General features: G+C 39.6%; 2 protein-coding genes across 20 annotated transcripts in view; one reads left to right on the top strand and one right to left on the bottom strand.

Annotated features, from left to right (window-relative positions):
- The first annotated feature begins 2,312 nt into the window (after nt 1-2,312).
- Nucleotides 2,313-6,013, top strand: NME2 (NME/NM23 nucleoside diphosphate kinase 2). The gene is made up of 5 exons (XM_057715505.1): nt 2,313-2,589; nt 2,896-3,025; nt 3,974-4,075; nt 4,866-4,978; nt 5,758-6,013. Exons 2-5 carry the CDS (start codon nt 2,900-2,902, stop codon nt 5,873-5,875), a joined length of 459 nt encoding a protein of 152 aa, XP_057571488.1. The 5' UTR covers nt 2,313-2,589; nt 2,896-2,899; the 3' UTR covers nt 5,876-6,013.
- A 1,758-nt stretch (nt 6,014-7,771) lies between these two features.
- Nucleotides 7,772-22,378, bottom strand: part of MBTD1 (mbt domain containing 1) — a 66,905-nt gene continuing 52,298 nt past the window's right edge. For 16 of the 19 annotated variants that reach the window (XM_057715487.1, XM_057715500.1, XM_057715495.1 and 13 more), the window contains 5 exons: nt 21,889-22,036; nt 20,861-20,943; nt 20,219-20,453; nt 19,652-19,729; nt 7,772-10,997 (listed from right to left, as the gene is read on the bottom strand). In XM_057715487.1, the coding sequence (XP_057571470.1) occupies nt 10,879-10,997; nt 19,652-19,729; nt 20,219-20,453; nt 20,861-20,943; nt 21,889-22,036 (663 nt within the window). In that variant the 3' untranslated portion in view covers nt 7,772-10,878. Of the gene's footprint in view, nt 10,998-19,651; nt 19,730-20,095; nt 20,454-20,860; nt 20,944-21,888; nt 22,037-22,378 lie in introns of those variants that run through there. The other 3 variants (XR_009049982.1, XR_009049983.1, XM_057715502.1) reach the window with 3 other exon arrangements.

Here is a 22,378-nt window from a genome sequence, read left to right as displayed (position 1 = left end):
CGTTTGTGCTTTGTGTCTCCCTGCTGCAGTATGTCTTTGTCAATGTTACTAGCTGTGTTACTTATATCCTGTCTATTTTATGATTATTGTCTCTTGCAGTACCCAGTGTGTAACCAGGCCTCCAACGCAACTTCTATGGCTGAAAGTGTAATAATGTGATTCTAGGTATGGGAAGAAGCAACAAGGGTAAATGTCTCCTGGATCATAATTAGACAGAGGGTCCAGAGAATTTTTATCAATACGGCCTAATCTGAAATTAGCACCTGGAGTGGCATATCAAGAATTTTCACTTGACCTGGGATGAGCCTCCTGGCACCGTGGGACAAAATTTCATCATGAAACATCTCCCAAATACTGGTCAAATTCCTGACCAAGAGAAGAGGATCAGTCATTGGCAGCTGCAGGCCTCCAATGTGAGCTGGTGAACCCTGAGAAAACTCAGGAAAAGAAGACCTGCCACCTGGCAGCCATCGGACTGCAGCCACTTTCTATGGGGAGCCCTGAGGAAACTCAGGATGTGAAAACACAGGATACAGGCCCTAGACAGCTGTGGTACATATGGAAAAAAAAGGAGAGATTTCAATGAGCACAGCCTTTTGTATCTTCCCATACATAGAAAAATACTAGATTCTTTACCTTGAGATGTGGCCGCTTGGGTTCAAGTCCCAGTCTGGGTTTTGGCCAGGTTTGAGTCCTGGCCACATGGGTTTGAGTCCCAATCTGAGTTTAGCAGGGTTCGAGTCCCAGCACGTGGGTTTGAGCTATCAAAATTCCTGATAACTCTCAACTTTTAGGTTGTGAATATTTTTAAGTTTATAGGTTTACACTTCCAAAACGGAACAAAAAGTCAAATCTCAACATTTGGAACACTGACACCGATGGTGGATGGTGGACATGCCCAGAAAGATCCATCTGACAGAGCGGTTAGAATATCACCACCCTTTTCCCACAAGATTGTGGAGTGGACATTGACAGTGGGGAATTGTGACCTTGTAGAGCTAAATCAGGCTCCACTTAGATCTGTTTCTTTGACTTTAACCTTTGCTTTTCATTGCTTTAATCATACACTATGGCCTGCCTCCGGGAACCCCACCCACCTGTGAAATTAACACATCCCTTCCCGGAGGCTAGTAATTCCAGGAGAGGTTTTGCAAGACTGAGAAGGCTTTTTACTTTACTTCCCAGCCCCTCCATCTCTGATTGTATAAAACAAACTGGCATCCAGAGCCCAATAAGATGGTGTTTTAGGAGACACTAGTCTACCATCTTCACGGTTTGCCGGCTTTCCAAATAAAGTCGTATTCCTTGCCTCAACACCTCGTCTTCGATTCATTGGCCTGTTGTGTGGCGAGCAGAAGGAGCTTGGACTCCGTAACACCTGCTTTGGAATGAAGACTTCTAGTGTACTGTGGTTTGATGCTCTGCAACTAGAAGTTAGGGACACTAGCAAGGTGTAATAGAGGCCTGGACTGTCATGTCATCTAACACAGGTTATCAGTGCAGTGCCAGGACCACTAGGGTGATAGCACACGATTCCCGTGGTCAGCTCACTGCCCTAATGAGAGAGACACAGGGGCTCTGACCATCTCAGGCTGTAAGCACTGCCGGAGGGGTGGGGGTGGCAGTCAGCACACTTACTGAGAGGAGGGGCTTGCTGGCTGCTCCAGGGAAGCTGGGCACCACCAAAGGGTGGCTAGTGGTTTGCCAGGCAGAGAGGAGGCAGGGATTGCCTGCGAATGTATGTCAGGCCTAATTTCTATGAGAATCTAGAATCTTGTCAAGGGTGTGTCTCAGGCTAAACTGGATAACCTGGCCACACAGTAGTGCTGGGGCATAATCATCCTCTCAGGTGGGAACAGGGCGGCTGAATTGGGCTGGGAAGGTGGGTGGGAGGGCAGGCAGGAGGGAGCAGGGAATGGGGTATTTTGCTTTGGATGCCATCCACCAGGCAGAGCAAGTCATCAAAGCGAGGCAGAGGGTCAGATGGTGTTTGAGGAGGGTGCACAGGGAGGCTCCTTGCAGGGAGAAGTGAGGTTGAGGCGCATTGGGAGGCCGCCAGTTCCCAGTTCGGATGAGGGAGGTGGAGGGCTTGAAGCAGGGCTCAAGCAGAGGGGAGGGAGGGGGAAACTGGACTTCATGGGTAGGAAAAGGACTTGTGCTAGACAGGAGAGAAAGCAGCTCTGGGTGCTCGGTGGATGCGGAAAGCAGATGGTACTGGCGCGGGTACTGACAAGATCAGGAGAGGTTTGCTTGCGCGCGTGCGCGCGTGCTAGGAGGTACTGAAGAGAGGAATTGGATTGGACACGCGCAGTTCTACTTGTGGCACGTCCAGGTGGGGGAGAAATCACTTCCTGCCTCTGGAGTCCTCTCGGCTTATTCTGCAAACCCGGGGCGTGGACAGAGTCGTTGTCCGCGTCCGGCCTCGCGGGTTGGGCGGCGGGCCATCCGGGGTGTGTCCGCCGTGGGCCCCTCCTCCGCGGGTTTCCTGCCGCGGTGGTCGCTCGGCGCTCGGCTTTTCGGCTCCGGCTCCGGCTCCGGCTCCGGCCCCGGCTCCGGCCCGCATCGCAGTCTCCGCTCGCCAGCTTACCGGTAAGGCGGCGGGCCCGTTCCCTTCCCGCCCTCGGGCCCCTCCCTGCTCGCGCCGCAGGCGCCCCCTCGGTCTCGCAGGCCCCGCGCTCCCCCGGGACCCCTGCCGCGTGCCCTCCGCGGGCACCCGGGGATCAGTGAGGGGCGGCGGCCCGCCGCGGGCCAGGCTGCGGCGTCCGGGAGCCCACGTGTCCCTGCGGTAACGGCGGGCGGGGGCGGCCGCCACGTGGCCTCCGGGCCGGGGTCCCGGCCCCCTCGCGGCCTGCGTGGGCGCCGCCGCGGGGCCCTGACCGCACCTGCCGCCCGCAGGACCATGGCCCACGCGGAGCGCACCTTCATCGCCGTCAAGCCCGACGGCGTGCAGCGCGGCTTGGTGGGCGAGATCATCAAGCGCTTCGAGCAGAAGGGATTCCGCCTTGTGGCCATGAAGTTTCTTCAGGTGACGCGCCCCGCTCCCCTCCCCGCGCGGCGGCGCGGTCGCGGGTGGTTTTCCTTCCCCGCAGCGCCGATCCGCGTGTCTTACGAGTCGGAGCCTCCCTTGGCTGTGTTCGGCCCCACGAGAACCCCTTTGCTGTGAGCCTCCCCCTCCCGGGGGTGGGGTGGGGTAGGGCACGGGCTGACCCTTCCCCAAGGCCCGAGGGGACCGGCGCCCTTGGAAGGTTAAGCGGAGGTAACGTGACTCAGGCTCCGGGGCTCCTTCCTCCCGTGCTGCGACGGGCAGTGGGCCGCAGGGGGGCAGCAGGGAGTGGAGGAGGCCTGCGCCCCGGGCCCACGCGGGTCCAGCCAGGCACAGGATGAAGGCTGGAATCCTTTTGTGCTTCAGCATCCAACTCTGAGATGATTGCGGTCTTAGGTGTGGCGTCCCTTCTTCTGCAGGCTCTTTGGCATAGGGCAGTAACTTTATTTTCCACATTAAATTTGGGGTAGCTCTGGACCTTAGGTATTAAGAACTGAAATGTATACAAAGCTTGTCAGTGAAGAGATCTTTTTCAGTTAACGTCTGAAATGTTTAAAAGGGTATTGTGAATGGGCCAGAGAGTTTGATATGACCTCTGTTTAGCATATTTCCTTTGATTGCAGCCAACACTTTTTAACTCCCGAACCACCTACTTTTAAGGATTATAACATCTGTAAGGTCATTGACACGAGGGTGTCTTCATGATCAGAACAGTCTTTCTGCTAAGACAGCATCAGTTTTATGGTTTGGATGGGTTTTTTTTTTTTTTTTAAATACACACCTCATGAATACGAGCTAAAATCACATAACCAGACTTTTAGAGAACCTATCATATTACTGGGGGCCGGGGGGTGGTTCTGAGGATGGGATAGAACCATATTTGAGCCTTTCTAGTTTGCTTCCAAACTGGTACCTCCTCTTCAATGCCAGGCCTCTGAGGAACTCCTGAAGCAGCACTACATAGACCTGAAAGACCGCCCATTCTTCACGGGGCTGGTGAAGTACATGAACTCAGGGCCGGTTGTGGCTATGGTAAGTGCTTGTGGAGGGGGGGACCAAGGAAAATAATGGCTGATAGGTAACTGGGTTTGCTCAATGTCTTCATGTCCCTTTTCAGACATCTTCCCCAGATACTCCCAAATTCCTTATTTTACAAATGCAGCCTGCTGGAGTTAGTTTACAGAGCAACTGGGAACTTGGGAGGAAAAAGGAAGCGAGAATCAGACCTTAGAAACTAAGTCCTCTGTAATCCCGTGCTAGAAATGAAGTGGTCTATTTCTTCCTGTGGCATTAATGTCCAGTTGGAAATGAAATGAATAGAGGTAGCGGGTATAACAGGGAGTCAATAAAACTGTTGGGAAAGAAGACCTACTTCCTGTTCCCTGAGGGTGACCTTTTCTTCTTTCTGCTTTTGCATGGAATGCACTTTCTCCTTTTGATGTCAGTGTGCCATGTCTTGTTCTAACAGGCGCACTGATGCCTGTTAGATGCCTCTGTGATGCCCTTCCCACTGATCCTGTTCCAGGCTGGTCACTTTCTTTACATTAATTTTTAGAGTTTGTGGCTGCATAAGGATTTTTCAGTCTTAATCTCTGTCTCAGCCAGAGTGGGAGGTCCCCAAGTTGGGCAGACTTTTTCTCTGTATCCTAGCAATGCACTTGGGATGTAATATGGAGTATTTTATATCAGTCCCTACTGCTACAGGGGTTGGCTGATAATCATGTCACTGATAGGTCTGATTGATGTGTGCTGTTAGGTAGGAGTAAATGTTTAATGATCCTGAATGGCAGAACTGATGCAATTCCTTTTCCCTACTGTCAAGGTCTGGGAGGGCCTGAATGTAGTGAAGACAGGGCGAGTGATGCTTGGGGAGACCAACCCAGCGGATTCTAAGCCAGGCACCATTCGTGGCGACTTCTGCATTCAAGTTGGCAGGTAAATTCCAAGGGGCACTAACGACTTTTCCTCAAAGCCACTTAACTTAGGTTTAAAGCAAACATTTTTGGCATATTCCAATTTTAGAAAGATTTGAACATTTAAATCAGGTGGTGATAATCATTGGATGAACTTTTGTAGATAGCTATTTCTCTAGGCTACTTAAAATTTTAGTCAAGACATTGGCACAAGGGAGCTGCCTGTGGTAGGTCCTTTGTGACAGCAGAAAGTGCGGAGAATGGGGCAAAGAAGGTTTCAGCCTTGACTCTGCCCTTTGTGGCGCTGTGTCCAAGGGTGTGTCACTTTCAGCCTTTTTTGATTCCCTTACTCATAGAAAATCTCTACAAAAATTTCACAGTTATGAGATTCAAATGGAATAAAGGGATTGTCAACAAGCATAAATGTTTTGGTTGGGCTTTGCAAATTAGTGTCGTAAGAAAATACAGCAGAAATGGCCATTGATAATGAATGTCACCGCTAGTTTGGGTTTTGGTCTGGATATTCCTGTATTTTTCAGAATTTGAGAAGGAATGTTTTGTGGCATGGCAGCTGGGTACAAGCCCTGCTTTGAAACCTTAGAAGCATAATAAAGTTGAACCAAGGGATGCTTTTGGATTAAGTACTTTTATAGCTGCTTTTAAGAGGAAATACTTTGGGGTAGTTGGCTGCTTCAAGGAGCAGTTGGCTGAGAAGTTCTTCAGTGGCTGTCCTTTGTTTTACCCATTAAACAGACTTTTGCACTTTAAAATGTGGTAACTAGTAATTGTTCTCCTTCTTAGGAACATCATTCATGGCAGTGATTCAGTAAAAAGTGCTGAGAAAGAAATCAGCCTGTGGTTTAAGCCCGAAGAATTGGTTGAGTACAAGTCTTGTGCTTTTGACTGGATATATGAATAAGAGGTGGACGGAGCATCAGTGCCCTCTGGCACCGCTTGATGTGTCTCTAAGCACAGCTCTTCATTCCACTGACTTGGAAGCAGTAGGATGGATGTTTCTTTCCTAAAGCATATTTACAAATAAAACCTTTGAAAACTGGGTGCAGCCTACCGTGATTACTAGTTACTAAGCTGGAAGAAGTGACTTGGTTCCCTGGCTATTGCAGTGTTATCCAGAACAAATTTATTTCGCTTGTTATGGAAACTAATGCTTTTTAGCACCTGGTATACTTCCAGACTCTAGGAGGGAAGCAGCGACGCTGAAGAGGAGAAGTGTGGCACTGGTTGCACGTCTGAGGAAACTAATAAGGAAATCATGAACATAATAAAGATCCCAACCACTTTAGCTGATGTAGAAATGCACATTTCTGTACAAAAAATTTGTTGAAACTTGGTAGAGTGAAACAGACTAGTCAAGTTGTCCCGATTTATACTGTTGTTGACTGCAAATTGGGGACGTTACGTATGAGGAAATGGAAACCTAAGGATGCCTGTAAGGTGAGGACGATACCATGGCAATGCAGGAGTAAATGAAATAATGCGTGTAAGGTAGTTATAGTGCCTGACCCATAGCTGGTGCACAAATAATCCTACCTAACTTCTCATTCCCTGTCTTGGGATGAGGTATTTATCATGCCTATTTCCTGGGCTACAAGTAGTAAGTGGTTACAAAACCCATATTGCCTGTTTTTAAGGTTAATTTTGTTGCATTGACGCATTTATAAAATGAAATTATAAAACTGTATTTTGAACATACAGTAAATGCATTATTTACAATGCATTACTTGCCCTATTTTGGCCTCCTCCTTGTGAGGCTTGGAATTCTTAACAGGCCAAAAAGGGTTGTTAATCTAGCCTCAGTTAGAGTCTGTAGAAAGGAAATAGTTGCTGTTCTCCCTGTCTCACAAGGCTGGATAAACAACACATTGCTAAAGTTACTTGTTTGGGGGAAACATTTATTTGTTCCTCTTAAAACATTATGGGCATAAAGCACATTAGGAAACTAGTTTCCCAAGAGGCATGTGATGGTTTATTGAAGCAGCTCAGGGGATAATAATTCAGGCCAACCTGGGACTTCCAATTTGCTCTGGCAACTGTTCAAGCCATTTAAGGTAGGAAGCAGGGCAGAAATTAGGTTCTGTTTTTCTTAGAATGTGTTATATCCTTCTAAAGTGTGATGAGATTAACTGCTAGATACCCAATCCATGTCATTACTATCTAACATCCATAAAATTCTCTACAAACTGCTTCAGTAAAAGTTGGATAATTTTTCAGAGTCAGTTGGTAAAGGAGGGTGTCTCTGCGTTCCCTCAATGTAAAAGGCAAGAGCAAGCTGGGATAATTTATTTACATCCTATGAACTTGCTGAGGTTAATAGAGCTGGAAAAAAAAAAGCCCCCTAGCAAGCATGCCAACCCTGAAACACCCTGTTCTGACTAAAGTGATTAATCTCCCTACAAGTGCTTCATACTCACCCACCCTGTGGTTTTTGCCTATTCTGTCCAAGGGAAATCCTGGCTCAAATGCAACTATGTCCACCCATATTCTCTTCCTCCCACGTCAGCCATGTCAGCCAGCAGTAAAATCTTACTCATGCTGGCTTACCTTATGAGAGTACAGGTTCTGTGAGGGAGGAACTGACCTGACTTTCCCAGGGACCTTTGATTGCTTATAGAAGACACTCAAGGGACTTCCCCTCTGAGCTTCCATTGCAGAGGGTGCAGGTTCAATCCCTGGCTGGGGAACTAGGATCCCGCATGGCGCGGCCAAAAAAAAAAAAAAAAAAAAAGTAAAAAAGAAGGCACTCAATATTTTGAATAAAGGAAATCCCTCAAATACCAAAGCATATTAAAAAACTGCTCATATACAACTTAACTTCAACGTTTTATTTTGTGTAAAAAAGGGCAAATTTAGTGAATTATTTTTATCTTGTACACAAAGTTATAATTTTAATGCTTTTCACATCCATGCTGAAAATTTGCAATTTGGTAAAAATGAAAGGAACATAAATTTCTCCAAAGGACTTTTTCACGCCATTATATACACTTTATGAGAAAGTTTCAAACACTTTCTCAATGATCACGTTACCAAGAAAATAAAAGATTAAATTTGTACAGATATTGATCTATATATCAAATACATACAGAAATGATGTAAAAACCTTATGCAGTTTACTTTGACTTCTGTCCTCAAAAGATTTGCCCAGGGACAGATGCTTTTCTTTTGTATAAATGACTGTGGCTTTATTTAAAATATGAAAATCAAAGGAAGAAACCCAGTTTCATCACAGTATTTTTAAAATCCCTTCCCAATAATAAAGGATCATTACCAAATGTATAGCACCATAATACAAATATTGATGGGAGAGGGTATTCACATCACACAAAATTAATAATAATAAAAACAAACAAACACTGAAAACCCGTGTTAGTATCCGTAGAATAAGTTGATAACAGCTTTAGCTTTCCTCATACACAGCAAGGAAAAGGTTAAAGAGTTTAAACTACTAAAAATCCCCAAATAATCCTAACAGGAAAGAAACAAAAACAAACCCAAGGTCAGCAGTACATCTGAACCGTAGAAGAGAATGGGGCTACTGAGTTGTACACTTGGCGTTGTGGCTAAGACATAAATCTCCTCTGCATCAACTCATTTTCTGTTCATTGGCAGTAGGAGTTAGAGTCTGAACAATGAAGAGGGCTTCAGGTTGCGTTTATCCGGTAGGAAGTCCTTACCAACGTTTATGTTGGTCATGGGATTAAGACAAGAAACACTTCATAAATAGGTGGGAAATTTGAAAACACTCAGAGCCTGGCTTTGCTGTAGAATTGGAAGCGTATAAAACCTGGCTACATATGAGCATTTCACAGAAGTAATTACCAGGCTCCAAATCAAATCCCTCCTGGTTTATTCAGCTCCCCATAGAGTCCCTAAGCCCAGGGTACCGTTACAGCACACGATACAACGGGCTTCTTATGCCTGTATCGTGGAATCGGAGCCCTGGGTTTAATTCACTGAGCCTGAGAATAAAGATTGTTGTAACCCTTGCTTTGGAAGTCTTCCAGGCTTTAAGTTTATGGGAAGATTCTTTAAAGTTAAAGATTTGGGAAGTGTGAGGATGTCACATTTACAGTAGGTCCCTCTCAGTAATGTTTAAGATAAATATCCAGTAATTTAACAGCTTAGTTCACATATATTTGACACATGAGAATCAACTTGGCGTTGATATGATCTGCATTTATGCCCCTAAAGAGTCAATATTAAGAAATGTTGACATGCGATTCCATACATTCTTACACTATAAAGTAACAAATTTTACTTCCAGTAGCAACTACAAAACCTTATGATATTAACCCCTCTTGCATAGAATGAGGTAAACCTGTGCATATTACCAATGCTATTATTCCCAAAAGTAGAGCAATATTTTAGAAAATAAATTGCTGGTTTTTAATGTTCTATGCATTTTAAAATTCAAACAAAAAAATCTTACCTAAAATGGTCTCCTGGGGCTTTCCATTAACATTTTTTTAAAGCATTCCATAGGCTGAAGGACTGTAGAGGTTAATCATTTTGATTAATTTCTAATTAGCCCTACCTATATTCCAGAGGAGATGGTCAATATTACCACTCTGAAGAGGCCAGGATAAGACCCAGAAGCCCTTCTAGAACAGATGCAATTAATTCCTGAGAATTTAGTTTATGAACCTCACTGGTAAATGCTAAAGCTCTCTCATTCAGTCACAACTCAGAAAGTCAGAAAAATGCAGAGAGCAAACCTTTCACCAATTTACCCTTATATCCTTTTTTTAAAGGAAGCCATGTTAATTTTAAAATAGGGAATGTTCAAAATGGTCCAAATCAGTTATTACTGTTAAAATTAATTCTGAATACAGTTAAAGACAATTCATACTAATATATATATATATATATATGGAATTTTAAGAAAATTAAATTCTCTTTCAAATTAGTTTTCTAACAAATCCAGGATAGTTAAAAGCAGAGCTGGAATGATTCTGAAATCTAAACTTAACTTGGCTTTAAACAACTGCTAATTTGATTCTCCTGGTAATACAGAACATGTGTTTTGGGGTGTGGTTATACCAACTATTATCTCACAGATGGAGAGAAATGGCAGAGAACTGTTGAGAATCCCTTTTGTGGGGTATTTTTTAGTAAGGAAAATAAATTTAGGAGAATACTGCATTTTCTCCAACCCCTCAACATGTAGACTAAGATCTTGTGTATCTTGTCAACCATTCCAGTTTAACACTTTAGTGTTAGGATAATTTTACTCATTTTTTAATTAAAAGAGAACATATAAAAGTATCCAGAGTTCTTCCAGTTTCATACAGAACTCCAAATAAATTTTTCACAGAATGGAAAACATTTCTGTACAAATATTTAAAATGGGCTGCAATAAAATGCCAACAAGCAGAATTAATTAATTACCCCTTCCATGATCTCCATGGGGGATGGGGTGGGGGGGTGGTGTTCAGTTGCATATTCTGCAGCAGAGGAAGCTGGAGATGTGACTGGCCTAACTTCCAAAATCCCAAAATCTCCCAACAGGTACCAAAAAGGTTCATTTGTAATGACAGTTCATTTGCATTTACAACTATATCCTTCTTAAATCATTTCCTTCAATCCTGCTACCTAAACTTTAATCTTACCAAAAAAGTTAGAATTTCAGTTCTTGTTAACAATGCACATAAATCCAAACTTGGAAAATATTACAAAATTCTTTCAAAAGCTTCAAATACAACACAAAAATTGTCCATCTTTATAAATTGAAAAAATTTCTCCCACGGCTAAAATAGTTTTCCTACCCACTTGAAAAATCTGGAACTGAAATTTTCTATGTTTAGCAAAATGTCCCAGTAGAAGAGCCCCGCTGTACAGCTGTATTGATTATAAATCAGTCCTATGTAAAATTCTTTCCCTCCCACCCTCAGTTTCTGAGCAACCTCAGGGCTCTTGTTTGATATAGAAGTTGGCAGAGCCATTGCTCTCCTGATCAGATGCTCCTTGGAGGAAATTATAATCCTCTCCATCTATCAACTCCTCCTTCAACTGCAATGTAGTCACTGCAAGAAAGAGATAAATAAATGTACAAAATGTTATTAAGTCTTTCTGGAATATTCAGATTACTGTTAATCTTCATGTTCCACCAGCTTTACAGTTATAAGACTTCATGTCTTCAATAACTCTTAAAACTAACCCCTCCTTGAAGGAAAAGCATTTAATTTTAATTTTCAAAGTGTACCATAGTTAAGTTCCGAAAAGAAACAATACTGCAAATTGGACACTGCACAAATGGACACTGTCAATGAAATGTTGAAGGTAATAGTGATAACTAGTTTGACTAGAATGATTAGAATTTTTCTGATGATTAAGTATTAACTTTTATGTCAATGTCTATATAAACAATGTATTTCTTGGATAGTTCTGAACTATAATAAGTAATACAATAAATATTACTTTATATGTTATTATCTCCAAGGGCAACCTTTATTTAAAAAGACTCCCTTCAGAAAAAAGATATATCTGATATTAAAATAGTATTATAAATAACAAAATATATGATCTATAACATAAACATAATGCAAATATATAATTTATATATTTATAAAAATAAAAATAAATCTGATATTAAAAACACCTGTATTAAAACTAAAATCAAGAAAAACTTAAGTAATCATTTTAGGTAAAATAAAATTTGATTGACATGAGCAATGTGAAAATGCTGGGTATAAAAAACATTGGGCACTCCCTGGTAGTCCAGTGGTTAGGACTGAGCTTTCACCACCGAGGGCATGGGTTCAATCCCTGGTCAGGGAACTAAGATCCTGCAAGCCACGTGGTGTGGCCAAAAAAGAAAACAAAACAAACAGCTAACATTACCAATGGGATCACTTAACAGTAGCACTGCTTGTCTGAGTTCTTATCTGAAGACTTCTTTTTTAATGAAAACAACAGTACAGACAGTCCTCAATTTATGAACAGGTCATGTTCCAATAGGTCTTTATTTTTATGGACAACTGTTTTTCAGTTTCCAGTATTTTCAATGGGGTTTAGGTTTCTTGGTAGCTACTGAAGTCATGCTAGTCAGAATTTTTAGTGACAGGAGGGCTCTTTCCAATGCATGGACAAGCAAGAAGAGAACAGGAATGTTTTCTTTGCTGGTCCCAGCACTGCTCTTAGGTAAAAGTTTAGGCTGTTTAATTTTGAAATTTTCCTCTTTTTATAAATATCTCTTAAGTTACCTCAACACAATTAGCCAGTAACTTCAGACTGCCCTAAATCCTTTCCCTGTAGCTACTTCCTATAGAACTCCTCCCTTCAAAACAATTACTTTCCTACTTTTTAAATGAAAATGATCTCAGCCAGGTGTTAAACACTAGCCTTAGTAATGCCAACCTCTCAGAGCTGTATTCCAGTTTTTTAAAGTTACTGTTTAACCAAAATTGAGCTGGTAAAGTTTCAAATAATTTAAAGAACAGGTGACCTTTTATGCTTATATTCTCACTGGAATCTAATCCCATGGTGAGTAATGCTAACTTTCTTCTTCAATTTCTTCAGCACAGATCTGCTAGGTCAGAGGTCACAAACTGGGCTTTTCCTTCCTTTACCTCTGCCCTGTGGTTCTTTTAAATTTGACTGGATATTCTAAAACAGGAGATGACATATAAAACCATGAAAAGAAGGGAGACTTGGTAACAGGAGACTAGCATTCTTGAAGGGCCAGTAGCAGTGGGAACAGATGTAGCCTGAGGCCTCTGTCAGCACAGCGAGTGACTCCCACCTGTCTGCTTCCTGCAGGCAATGGCGCCAAAGGAAAGGTGAAGATTTTTTGTTTCTTTTTCCATGGCTCTTTTCATAAAGGTTGGAGTGAGAGGATGAAGATATATATGGAATGTAAATTGGGAACTGCTTATACAGGGGGAATCAGGGGAACAATGTCAATTTATGAGAAGAATTAGGACTCAAAGAGTATTCAGATAAGTAGTAAGGCAACTAAGTTTTTATGAAACAATAACACCATGTGGAACAATATTAAAAATGGCCATACTTTTAAAGTCAAATGGTGATAGAAAAATAGTTCGGGTCTTTATTTTAGTTACAAAAGATTAGTTTCAAAAATAATGGTCTTTGACATCTTATTTAATAATTTAAAGAATAATCTTTTGAGATATACTAATTCATTTTGTTTTACTTTGGTACTTGTTTTGGTAATGGTGTTAAAAAATTTAATAGCCCAAAGACAGAAAAGCAAATACATTATGCCTATAATAATAGCAAAACACATACCAATCAGACTGTTGAAAGGTAAAAGCAAACACGACTGTGCTTGCTTTCTTTAAAAAATCCTTAAAAAAAATTACTTAATATGATAAAAATGCTTTCATGGAAGATATCAAACATATAACAGTTATCCTTCAAATCAAACCAACATGCATTAATTGTTGAGGGCATTTGAACATACCATGAAAATAAAACACATGGAAAAGGAAAAAAACCCCAAATTTCATTAAAGGTGCAGTACCCACAATAAAAGGTTGACTATAAAACAATATCTTGTTATATGATGATCAGATGGCTAAATGAATGAGAAAAGAATTACTGTGCTTTAAGACCAAACATGTTCCATTCAAACAGATGTTTTCTGTTCTTTTTAAATGCAAGAAAAGTAAATTGAGATTCTAAAGCACATTCTGAAACTATTTGCATGTATTATTAACAACAAAGTTCTGGATTATGCTTCTACTCATGTTAAAATATGGAAACAATGTTCTTAAAAAAAAGTAACTCAAGATAAAGGTGAAACCATTCACTCAGATGTGGAATGTTTTAATGCAAAGTCTCAGTGTTTTCATGGAACTTAAAGCCTGTCTGGTATCTTCAAGCTAATCATTTCTCCTTTACAGGCCTTATTCTCAATGAATGATGGATGAAATAAAATAAGATCCCATGGCTGATGTCACTTTCTACACAAACGCATTTTCTTGGCTCTGTTTTTAAAAGGAAGTTACTTTGCTGACTCTGATCACTAACATTTCAGGAGATAAGCTAACAGAGATCACATGTCCCTAGTTAGAAGTCCATAAATAATAAATTCTCTCAATAGCTAAACAAACTGTAGCTTTCAGATAGTTAACAATGCAATGTAGTCCATTCGTAGTTTCACCAGAGTAAAATCACACTAAGTCCCACAAGATGTGCCCCTAGCTCAGAAACACATGATAGACCATAGTGGAAAGGGAAGTCACTTAGCAGGGCTTTGTGGGTTCATGAACTCCAAGTTTCTGGGTTTCGCCAATCCTAAAAGTCAAGTTCTCTCACAAAATGTGACACATGCCTTCAAAATCAGTCTAATGCTTAAAGAAAATACATCTAAAATGCAATAAAAATTCAAACATATTCAGAACTCACAATATCTATAGTTAATCACTCAGGTTACAGAAGACTTTCATATCATAAGTACAGAAAGAAAAAAGTTAAAAAGACAAGAAAAGAAGTTGAAATGCTCTTTAGATATTTCAAGGTATTTCCACTGAGGAGCAGATAAACTTGGATTTGCAGTCCTAATCCATTTCTTATACAAGAGTTATAGTAATTTTCTCTAGATATAAAGATACGAGAGTGAACAGACTGAGAAGGATCAAGATCACCTAATACACTGTTTAAGAAGGCAAAAGCTAAAGAACACATTTTAAAATGGAAAAAAAAAAGGCTGATGACAACTTCAGGTGCAAAAATATTAGCAAACAGAGGAATGAGAAGAAAACAGAGCTAGGTACATCATGGTTTCCAACATACAAAAGGCATTTTAAAAAATGCAAATTAGATACAAAATTTAGTTTAAAAGCAATAGTTAGGATATGGCAGAATATATGCTAAGGCAGGTACAGCTTTGGCTTTGGAGCTAGTTGAACTGTACTCACGTCTAAGATTCATCATATGCAAGTGATGCCTCTGTCATTCTATGGTAACATGTTTGTTCTGAGCAATTACAAAGGGCAGTCTTCCTTACACCCTACCAGCTTAGCCTAACCAACTCAACTCAAATTAAATGTCATTTACTTAATCACTGTACATATATAAACAGGAAATTATAGAAATAAATTTCACTCAAATTCAATACCAAAATTATACAGGTATTGTATTTCCAAATCCCTGTTACTCAACCAAGATTGTGGTAAATGTTACTACCAGAACCAAAATTACACAGGAATATAAAACACATCCTGTCTACTGAATGAGATGCTATGGAATGCTATGAACAAAGCCTCATTTTTGGATCTGATTAATCAGATCGCTCCCTTATGGCATATTTCTCCCTCAGGTCAAGTCACGTAGAATTTTGCAATACAAAATGTTCAACCATTTTAACGAAACCATGAAATAGTACAAGTTGTCTCACAATTCCATAAACTGAAATTATAGCTTTACCAGAACCTGAAGCTCAAAAGTGGCCTGTAACAAAATAAAAATCCTTCCCTGATTATTTGTTTTAGTGAAGTGACTACCAAAGACTAGTGAAAATGAATTTTTTAGTTGAAATAAAAAGAAAAATTTAATGAGTCAGCATCTGTCATGCCAGACCATGCTTTTGTCTCCCACCACCCTAACCCAGACTTTAACCCTCTGCAGTACCTGAGGTGCTGATGTGACTAATTACCTGTTTTGAGGCTGGGACTGAACTCTCGGCTAGTGCGGGGAGGTGGGAAGGCCTCCGGGGCTGTCTGTGCTGGAAGGGTTCGATATGGAGGAGGAGTCAACTCTTCGTCACCAGAGAAGCTCCTCCGCACCCCACCTGTCATGGGCAGGCTCGACAAACTGACAGGCTTCTTCCCAACTGGCATCTTCCTCTCTAAATATCAAGTTAAACTAAAGTAAGCTTTTACTTACATGTGTGGTAAGAAAAGTGCATCATAACTAGGAAAGGTCGTGTTGCATAGGATACTCTGAAAAGAGAACCAACTATGTGAGGTTCGTATTTCTGAAAACAAGGGGTGTGTGCATGTGTCTGTGTGTGTGTGTTGGGGAGTGGATGATGAGATTATTTCTAGTCTCTCAGAGTCTGGTAATCCTGGTTTCTGACTCTCTAGTCAATTTAAAACAAAACAAAGCAAAATGAACTACAGAAAGCATAGAGTGTGGAGCATAGCTGGCTAATTACCTTCAAGAAAATTTTAGTTTGAGGGGGACTGACAATCCAATGGCAGAGAGGGTTTTAAAACCCTATCTGTAGGTATTTCACTGCCCACATAAGCCCAAACACTGTCATTCATGGAGAAATTAGTTTAATTAATGAACTACATGAGTGGCAGGATTTTACTGATAAGAAATGTGCTTCCCTATCTTTTGGTTTATGATTCACTCTTTTAGAAAACAATTAGGGACTTCCCTGGTGGTCCAGTGGTAAAGAATCCGCCTTCCAATGCAGGGGACGCGGGTTCGATCCCTGGTCCGGGAACGAAGATCCTACATGCTACAGGCAACTAAGCCTGCACACCACAACTACTGAGCTTGTATGCCTCAATGAGAGAGCTTGCGTGCTGCAAAAAGAACCCACGCAACCTGGGGCCCACCTGTCACAAATGGAGAGAGAAAATCTGCACGCCACAAGGAAGAGCCCACTTGCTACAACGATAGAGCCCTCATGCCACAACTAAGACCCAATGCAGTCAAAAAATAAATAAATATTGAAAAAGCCCCACAACTATAATTCCTATTCTGAAAAGCAGTTCTAAAATTTAAATGTTTGTTGCCTGCAATTTCTTAAGCAATCTAATTTCTTTTGAAACACCCTTTGGTTATAGTTTCATAAGTACACATAAGCCTTCAAAGACTTATACAATGCTTTCACCAACAACTCAAAAAAATACCCTAAGTTTTGCAAATACTGAACAACCAAGCATATTGCATTAATTCTGTTGAAAGCTGAAGGATACTTACATATCTTTGTGACTATAAATTGTATCTGTTTTCTTCCAGAGTTTACAAATGACTCAGGCGAGAGCGATCAGAAATTATGCTTTGCAAAATCAGAATTAAAAGACAAATCTTAACTCAGACAGTATTCCTACGTAAAATGATCTGGAAAACTCCTATGAGTACACATTCAACGCTCAACTGCCAAACCAAAATCACTTGTGGCATTTATTTAGACAAAAAAGTCTAATGTACTACACACTTGGAGGTAAAAATGCACGAAGAATCTCCAACTCTCTACTACTTACAATAGTCCCTGTAGATGGTACAGAAATTAGTGCTGGTTTTCTTGCTCTAGATTTACGAAACCTTGAGAAAAAAAAGGCTTTTCAGATTGGAGAGATCATGTGCACAGAGCAGTCTATATGATCCTCTTGACAGAACATTACTCTTATTTTTCAAAAGCACTAGTTAATAGTTATCCCTTTACAGCATAAACACAGCTAATTAAAAAACAGGCTAGAACAATGAAGCCAATCAACTGCCTATTTCTGTAAAAAAAATAAGCCCTACTAAAGAACACACTGATGGATGACTGTAGGTACAAAAAGACCAAAGAGCCATAAGATGAAACAATAGTGCCAGAATATAGTAATCCGCAGACAAAAACAAATAAAAGGTTTTGTGGCCTATTTGACTGATATAAATCTGCATGCAGTAGATGACTTAGGTTCCTGGATACCAAATTCTTTCTTATTTTGGTAAGTAAAGTTTTGTGGAAAAAATTTCTAATAAACTATTTGCTGAGTCATGTGATAAAAGGAACAGACAGTGTCCTTACAATGAAGACTGCTTTTTCATTCACACTGCACTACAAATCCTTATCCTCAATTCCAAAATTCAAAGTTTTTTTGGCAATAAAATCAGACCTCACTTGGTGATACTATTTATAATCTTTATTTGGCCCATTAAATGTAACTATTTATATATATTTTGCTTCAAAAAATGCTGCAGAGTCTGCAAGGACTGTTACATAATATATGCTACACACACTGTACTTCTTTTCTAAAATTCAAAAAATTCTAAATTTCAAAACACATTTGGTCTCTAGGATTTCTAATGAAGGACGGTGAGTCCATAGTTCTTTTCTATATCCGAAGGACAATTTAAAGGCATTAGAGATGATGTCATAATATTAAGAGCATTAAAATGTTAAAGAACATACTATATTTTTAGCTAAATTCATTTTTTAGCTAATCTAGAAATCTGATAATGTTAAATGTCACTAAAAAACGGGAATACTGATATTATTACTTCATTAATTTCATATTTCTTCCCATGTCCCTAGCCCATTAATTCAAAGTAATTAAACCCCATAAACCATAACAAACTCTCTAAGAGTCACACTTCTTAAGTGAACTGTACATACAATGCTCAGAAATTCGTTCTAAAAGATATATGTCAGAAAGTCACTGGGTAACAAAAAGCACTCTTAAATTCGACACAGTGCAAAGAAAATTCTGAAATCTCAAAGTCTCGTCCAATAAAAAGTGAAAAGACAGGCCAAAGCAGCCTGTACTATTCAGTCTTAGAGAAAGCTTAATGATCATGTCTGCTACAGTTAGTCCACTAACAGGAAGTTACCACGTGACTTCTTGCTAATCAGTTCCAGATAAATGGGAAGTCATTTTGATCTGCCTGGTCTGGCAATGTTCTCTAGAGTTCTTTTAGTTGAATATCAAACATGGTAGGCAGCCACTCAGCAAAATAATTTTGGGTCTATGGGAGGCTTATGTCTATAATATAAAAAAGGGTAAGAGACAGGCCTGACGGTTATCACTATTGTGAGGCTGACCTGGGTTTCGCGTGGGGAGGAAAGCGCCACTGCAGTGGCTGCTAGAAGCCCCCACTGAAAAAATGATAAACAACTATAATCAAAAAGGTGAGGTTATACTTGATTCTTCACACTGTTCCAGTCTCTTGGTTGTTAATGTTTCAGTCTCTTGGTTGAGACAGATTAGCACTTACTTGAATATATGGCAAGTCAGCTGGAAAAATCTGTTTTACTTTTAATCCTCTAATATACTTTGTACTTAAAGAAAAATCTTTAAATAAAAATAATCTTATCTCAGAATGAAATATTCCATGACAAGTTTCAAGAAGATAAAAATCTGTAGCTTTCTACTGGCGGCGGGGGGAGAGGGATTTTAAAAGAATCAGAGCTATCAATATATTTTATATTATTTTGGTTATTAATGCCAGTAATCTTTCATTGTAAGGTAAAATATAATATTGAAAGCATATTGAGAAAGATTTTTTAAGCCTGATTTTATTAACTATCAACTTGAATTTCTTTTTTCTCCCTTTTTTCTTTGTATTTTTTAAACTTGAATTTCTTATAAGTATCATTCTAGAAAGACAGTTTTGGTTTATAAGAAGGATGGGTTTATTAGTCTCCAAGTTTACTGTAAGCATCAAGCATCTGCTTTTACAGTTTTTTTAATTAAAAAAATTTTAAAAAGGATTAATTTTCAGAAGGTTTACACGTCAAGAACCATTCATAAATAGACTCTATTCTTTACCATATATTAAATATTATGGTAATAATTTTTCCTGTCAATCAAAAATAAGTGCTCCTCATTATTGAAAAGGTTTGCCTTTTATGGCATACTGCACCTTTAAGCATAATACAGAATGCACAGTTACCAGCTCTCACAAGGGATACCATTTCTGTGCAAGGATACCAAGACCCCAGTTGGTTAACAAGTCAGGAAATGTATATAAACACCATGTGGTGACCCACTTTTCTTATGTCCTTTGTATTGCTGGGACTTAGCCTTTTTCTTCTGTTTTGATGAACCTGATTGGCTTTCTCTTGATGCTGAAAAATAAAAGAGAAAATTGGTACCAGATAATTGCTTACAACTCTAGCTATAACCTAGATGAATTATCTTCACCAAGACCATGAAGTTTATAAAAGTACATGATGCTTTGAAAATAAGAGTACTTGTTCTTGCAAAACCATGAACCTCAATACCAGACAGATTCCAATATTCAATAAGCACTTACTATATATCAATAAATTTTAGCCTATAACTTTAAACTCATTAAAGGAAGTCTAGTTAATTTGGTGAGTGCTCTTAATGTTGTGTTTCTATAGTCATTAAGCAACTGACTATTGAGTTCACACTGCCATGGTACACATGGTCTTATTCTGTGATATTGTTGTTGAGTCTTAAGATCTTACCTGGCAACCAATCAGACATAGGTATATTCTTGTCCTGTGAGCTCACAAGATGATTTATGTGAGATAGTCCTCGGAGAATTGCTGATTTTTACAAAAGGACACCTTTTCTGTATACCAACTTACACTGTGATGCTGGAGGCTGTAGTTGATATCCAGTTAACTGACACCACCCTACAGGATAGAGGTCAGGGGACTCACAGTCTACCCACTGATCATATTCTTCTTCCCATCCATCAAAATGTATCCTCAAGAGACGATGAATAATTCGAGTTACTGTGGCTACACATATTAATCGTGGCTCCATGAGATCTACAGCTTCTAATTTCATTCCTACACGAAATCCGTGATTTGGAACATCCTAACATGGAGAAGCAAAACATTAACACTGGTGAAAAGAAGAATGTATAGCTCCACCATCACTAAGAAAGAAAAAAGAGAAGTAATATAACCAATTAATAATTTAGACCAAAAAAAATCCCAAATAATTAATTACTGAAACATATGAAGGTGAAGCATATAAGAACTAGCTAGGAAAATGTATTCACTCCTATTCTACTCAGATTAAAAATGAAACCAAGTTTGGAAATAAGCTTCAATTCCTATGTAAAGGAAATATCTACACTGTTTTACTAATATATATTTGCTTATATTAATCTCCACTAAGAAATTCTAACATAATGCAAAGACATTTTGATCAACAATGATTTGCATTTGTGAGGCATCAAAAAAATTCTACATAATTATTCTGCCATCATTTAAATTTACCTTATTAAATAGTTTTACTGGTGCTGCAATGGAGCCAGTTTCCCTGAGGTAGTCAAACCATTTAAAAGGAAGTTTTGTGTAACCTGAAAGACACAACTGGTTTAACTAGCAGTTCATTTAAAATTAGCGTAATATTAAAATGTAGATATAAAGTAATTCAGTACACATTACAATCTCAAGTGCTAATGCTGTAGACAACAATGGTTCCTCCCTGGTATATGGATTTTCCTTGTTCTAGACAGAAAACAGGTGTGCCCACTTATGCTAATGCCAAAGTGACTCCCCTCAGTCTACAAGAACTACAGACCTTTGCTTTTCAATCCTAGGGTTAGAACAGTCTAACATTTAATATTTTTCAGTAATATTTTTCTTTCTTTGTAAGAAAGCACACTGGCTGGGCAAATACTATTTTTATAGTCTCCTGTTTTGGCTTTTCTCCTTCTTAAGAGAAAAATCCAAGGCTCAGAGATTGAAATTAGGAAAGTCACTGGTTAAGCCATATGAGATATTTAAGGGTATATCATCTTTTAAAAAGTCATATGGTAATCTTTTTTATATTTTTTTTTTGGCTGCACTGCTTGGCTTGTGGGATCTTAGTTCCCCAACCAAGGATTGAACCCAGGGCCCTGGCAGTGAAAACCCCAAGTCCTAACCACTGGACTGCCAGGGAATTCCCTCACAGTAATCTAAAGATGAAAACTTGTTTTCTCTCAAAGGCTAAAGTATCTATTTTTAAAAAAAGTTTATCTCAACAGGGCTTGAGAATACCAATTCTTATTATAAAATGTACAGATGCTCAGGAAAAATTCTACACCAATGTAATTTATTAAAGCTAGCTAGGACACAGTTCTTTATGTTTTCAGAGCACCCCGCAGCTCTTGTTATGTATGCATATGTTTATATATACATATAGACACATATTATTTTCACATATCAAGAAATTTAGGGCTGTGGTAAATGTTGTACACAGGTACCATGTAAAAAGAAAGCAAGGATGAAAACCCAGTGAATATATTAGGAAGAAGTACCTCTGGGCGGAGTAAGTTCTATCATGTTAATTTCACAGAAACCAACAGGGAAAATAGAAGGGGAGGTTGCATGATAACAGAACCAGTCAGATCCATCTGCTGCTTCTGAGCCATCGATCCCAATCATCAGGAATCCATCAGCCAGCACCTTGTAAATTAAGAGAATTCCAACTATTTAAAATTAGGTACCACTATTATAAAAATGATCCTTTAAGTGACATTCTAAAAGAAAGGAAAATCTATTACATAAAGATCTCTTAAAAGTGAAAAATGTTTCTTTATTGAATTATCTTAAATAACTGAAATTATACTGAAAAAAATCTCTGCAAATTCTAGTGTGTACCAGAAATAAAAGCATGGTTACACAGAAGTGATTTCAGAGGTCTAGAGAAAACAGTGCCTCTGCCAACAGCCAAGGCTGTCTGCTGCTGTGGCATGATGAAAGTGGGCTGAGTGCTCTTTTACAATTTAACTATCTAGTCTTGGCTAA

Source organism: Hippopotamus amphibius, chromosome 17 (assembly GCF_030028045.1).
Source record: "Hippopotamus amphibius kiboko isolate mHipAmp2 chromosome 17, mHipAmp2.hap2, whole genome shotgun sequence".
Lineage (NCBI taxonomy): Eukaryota > Metazoa > Chordata > Mammalia > Artiodactyla > Hippopotamidae > Hippopotamus > Hippopotamus amphibius.
The sequence above is the reverse complement of the archived record's forward strand: the minus strand, read 5'-3'. Positions and strand labels throughout refer to the sequence as shown.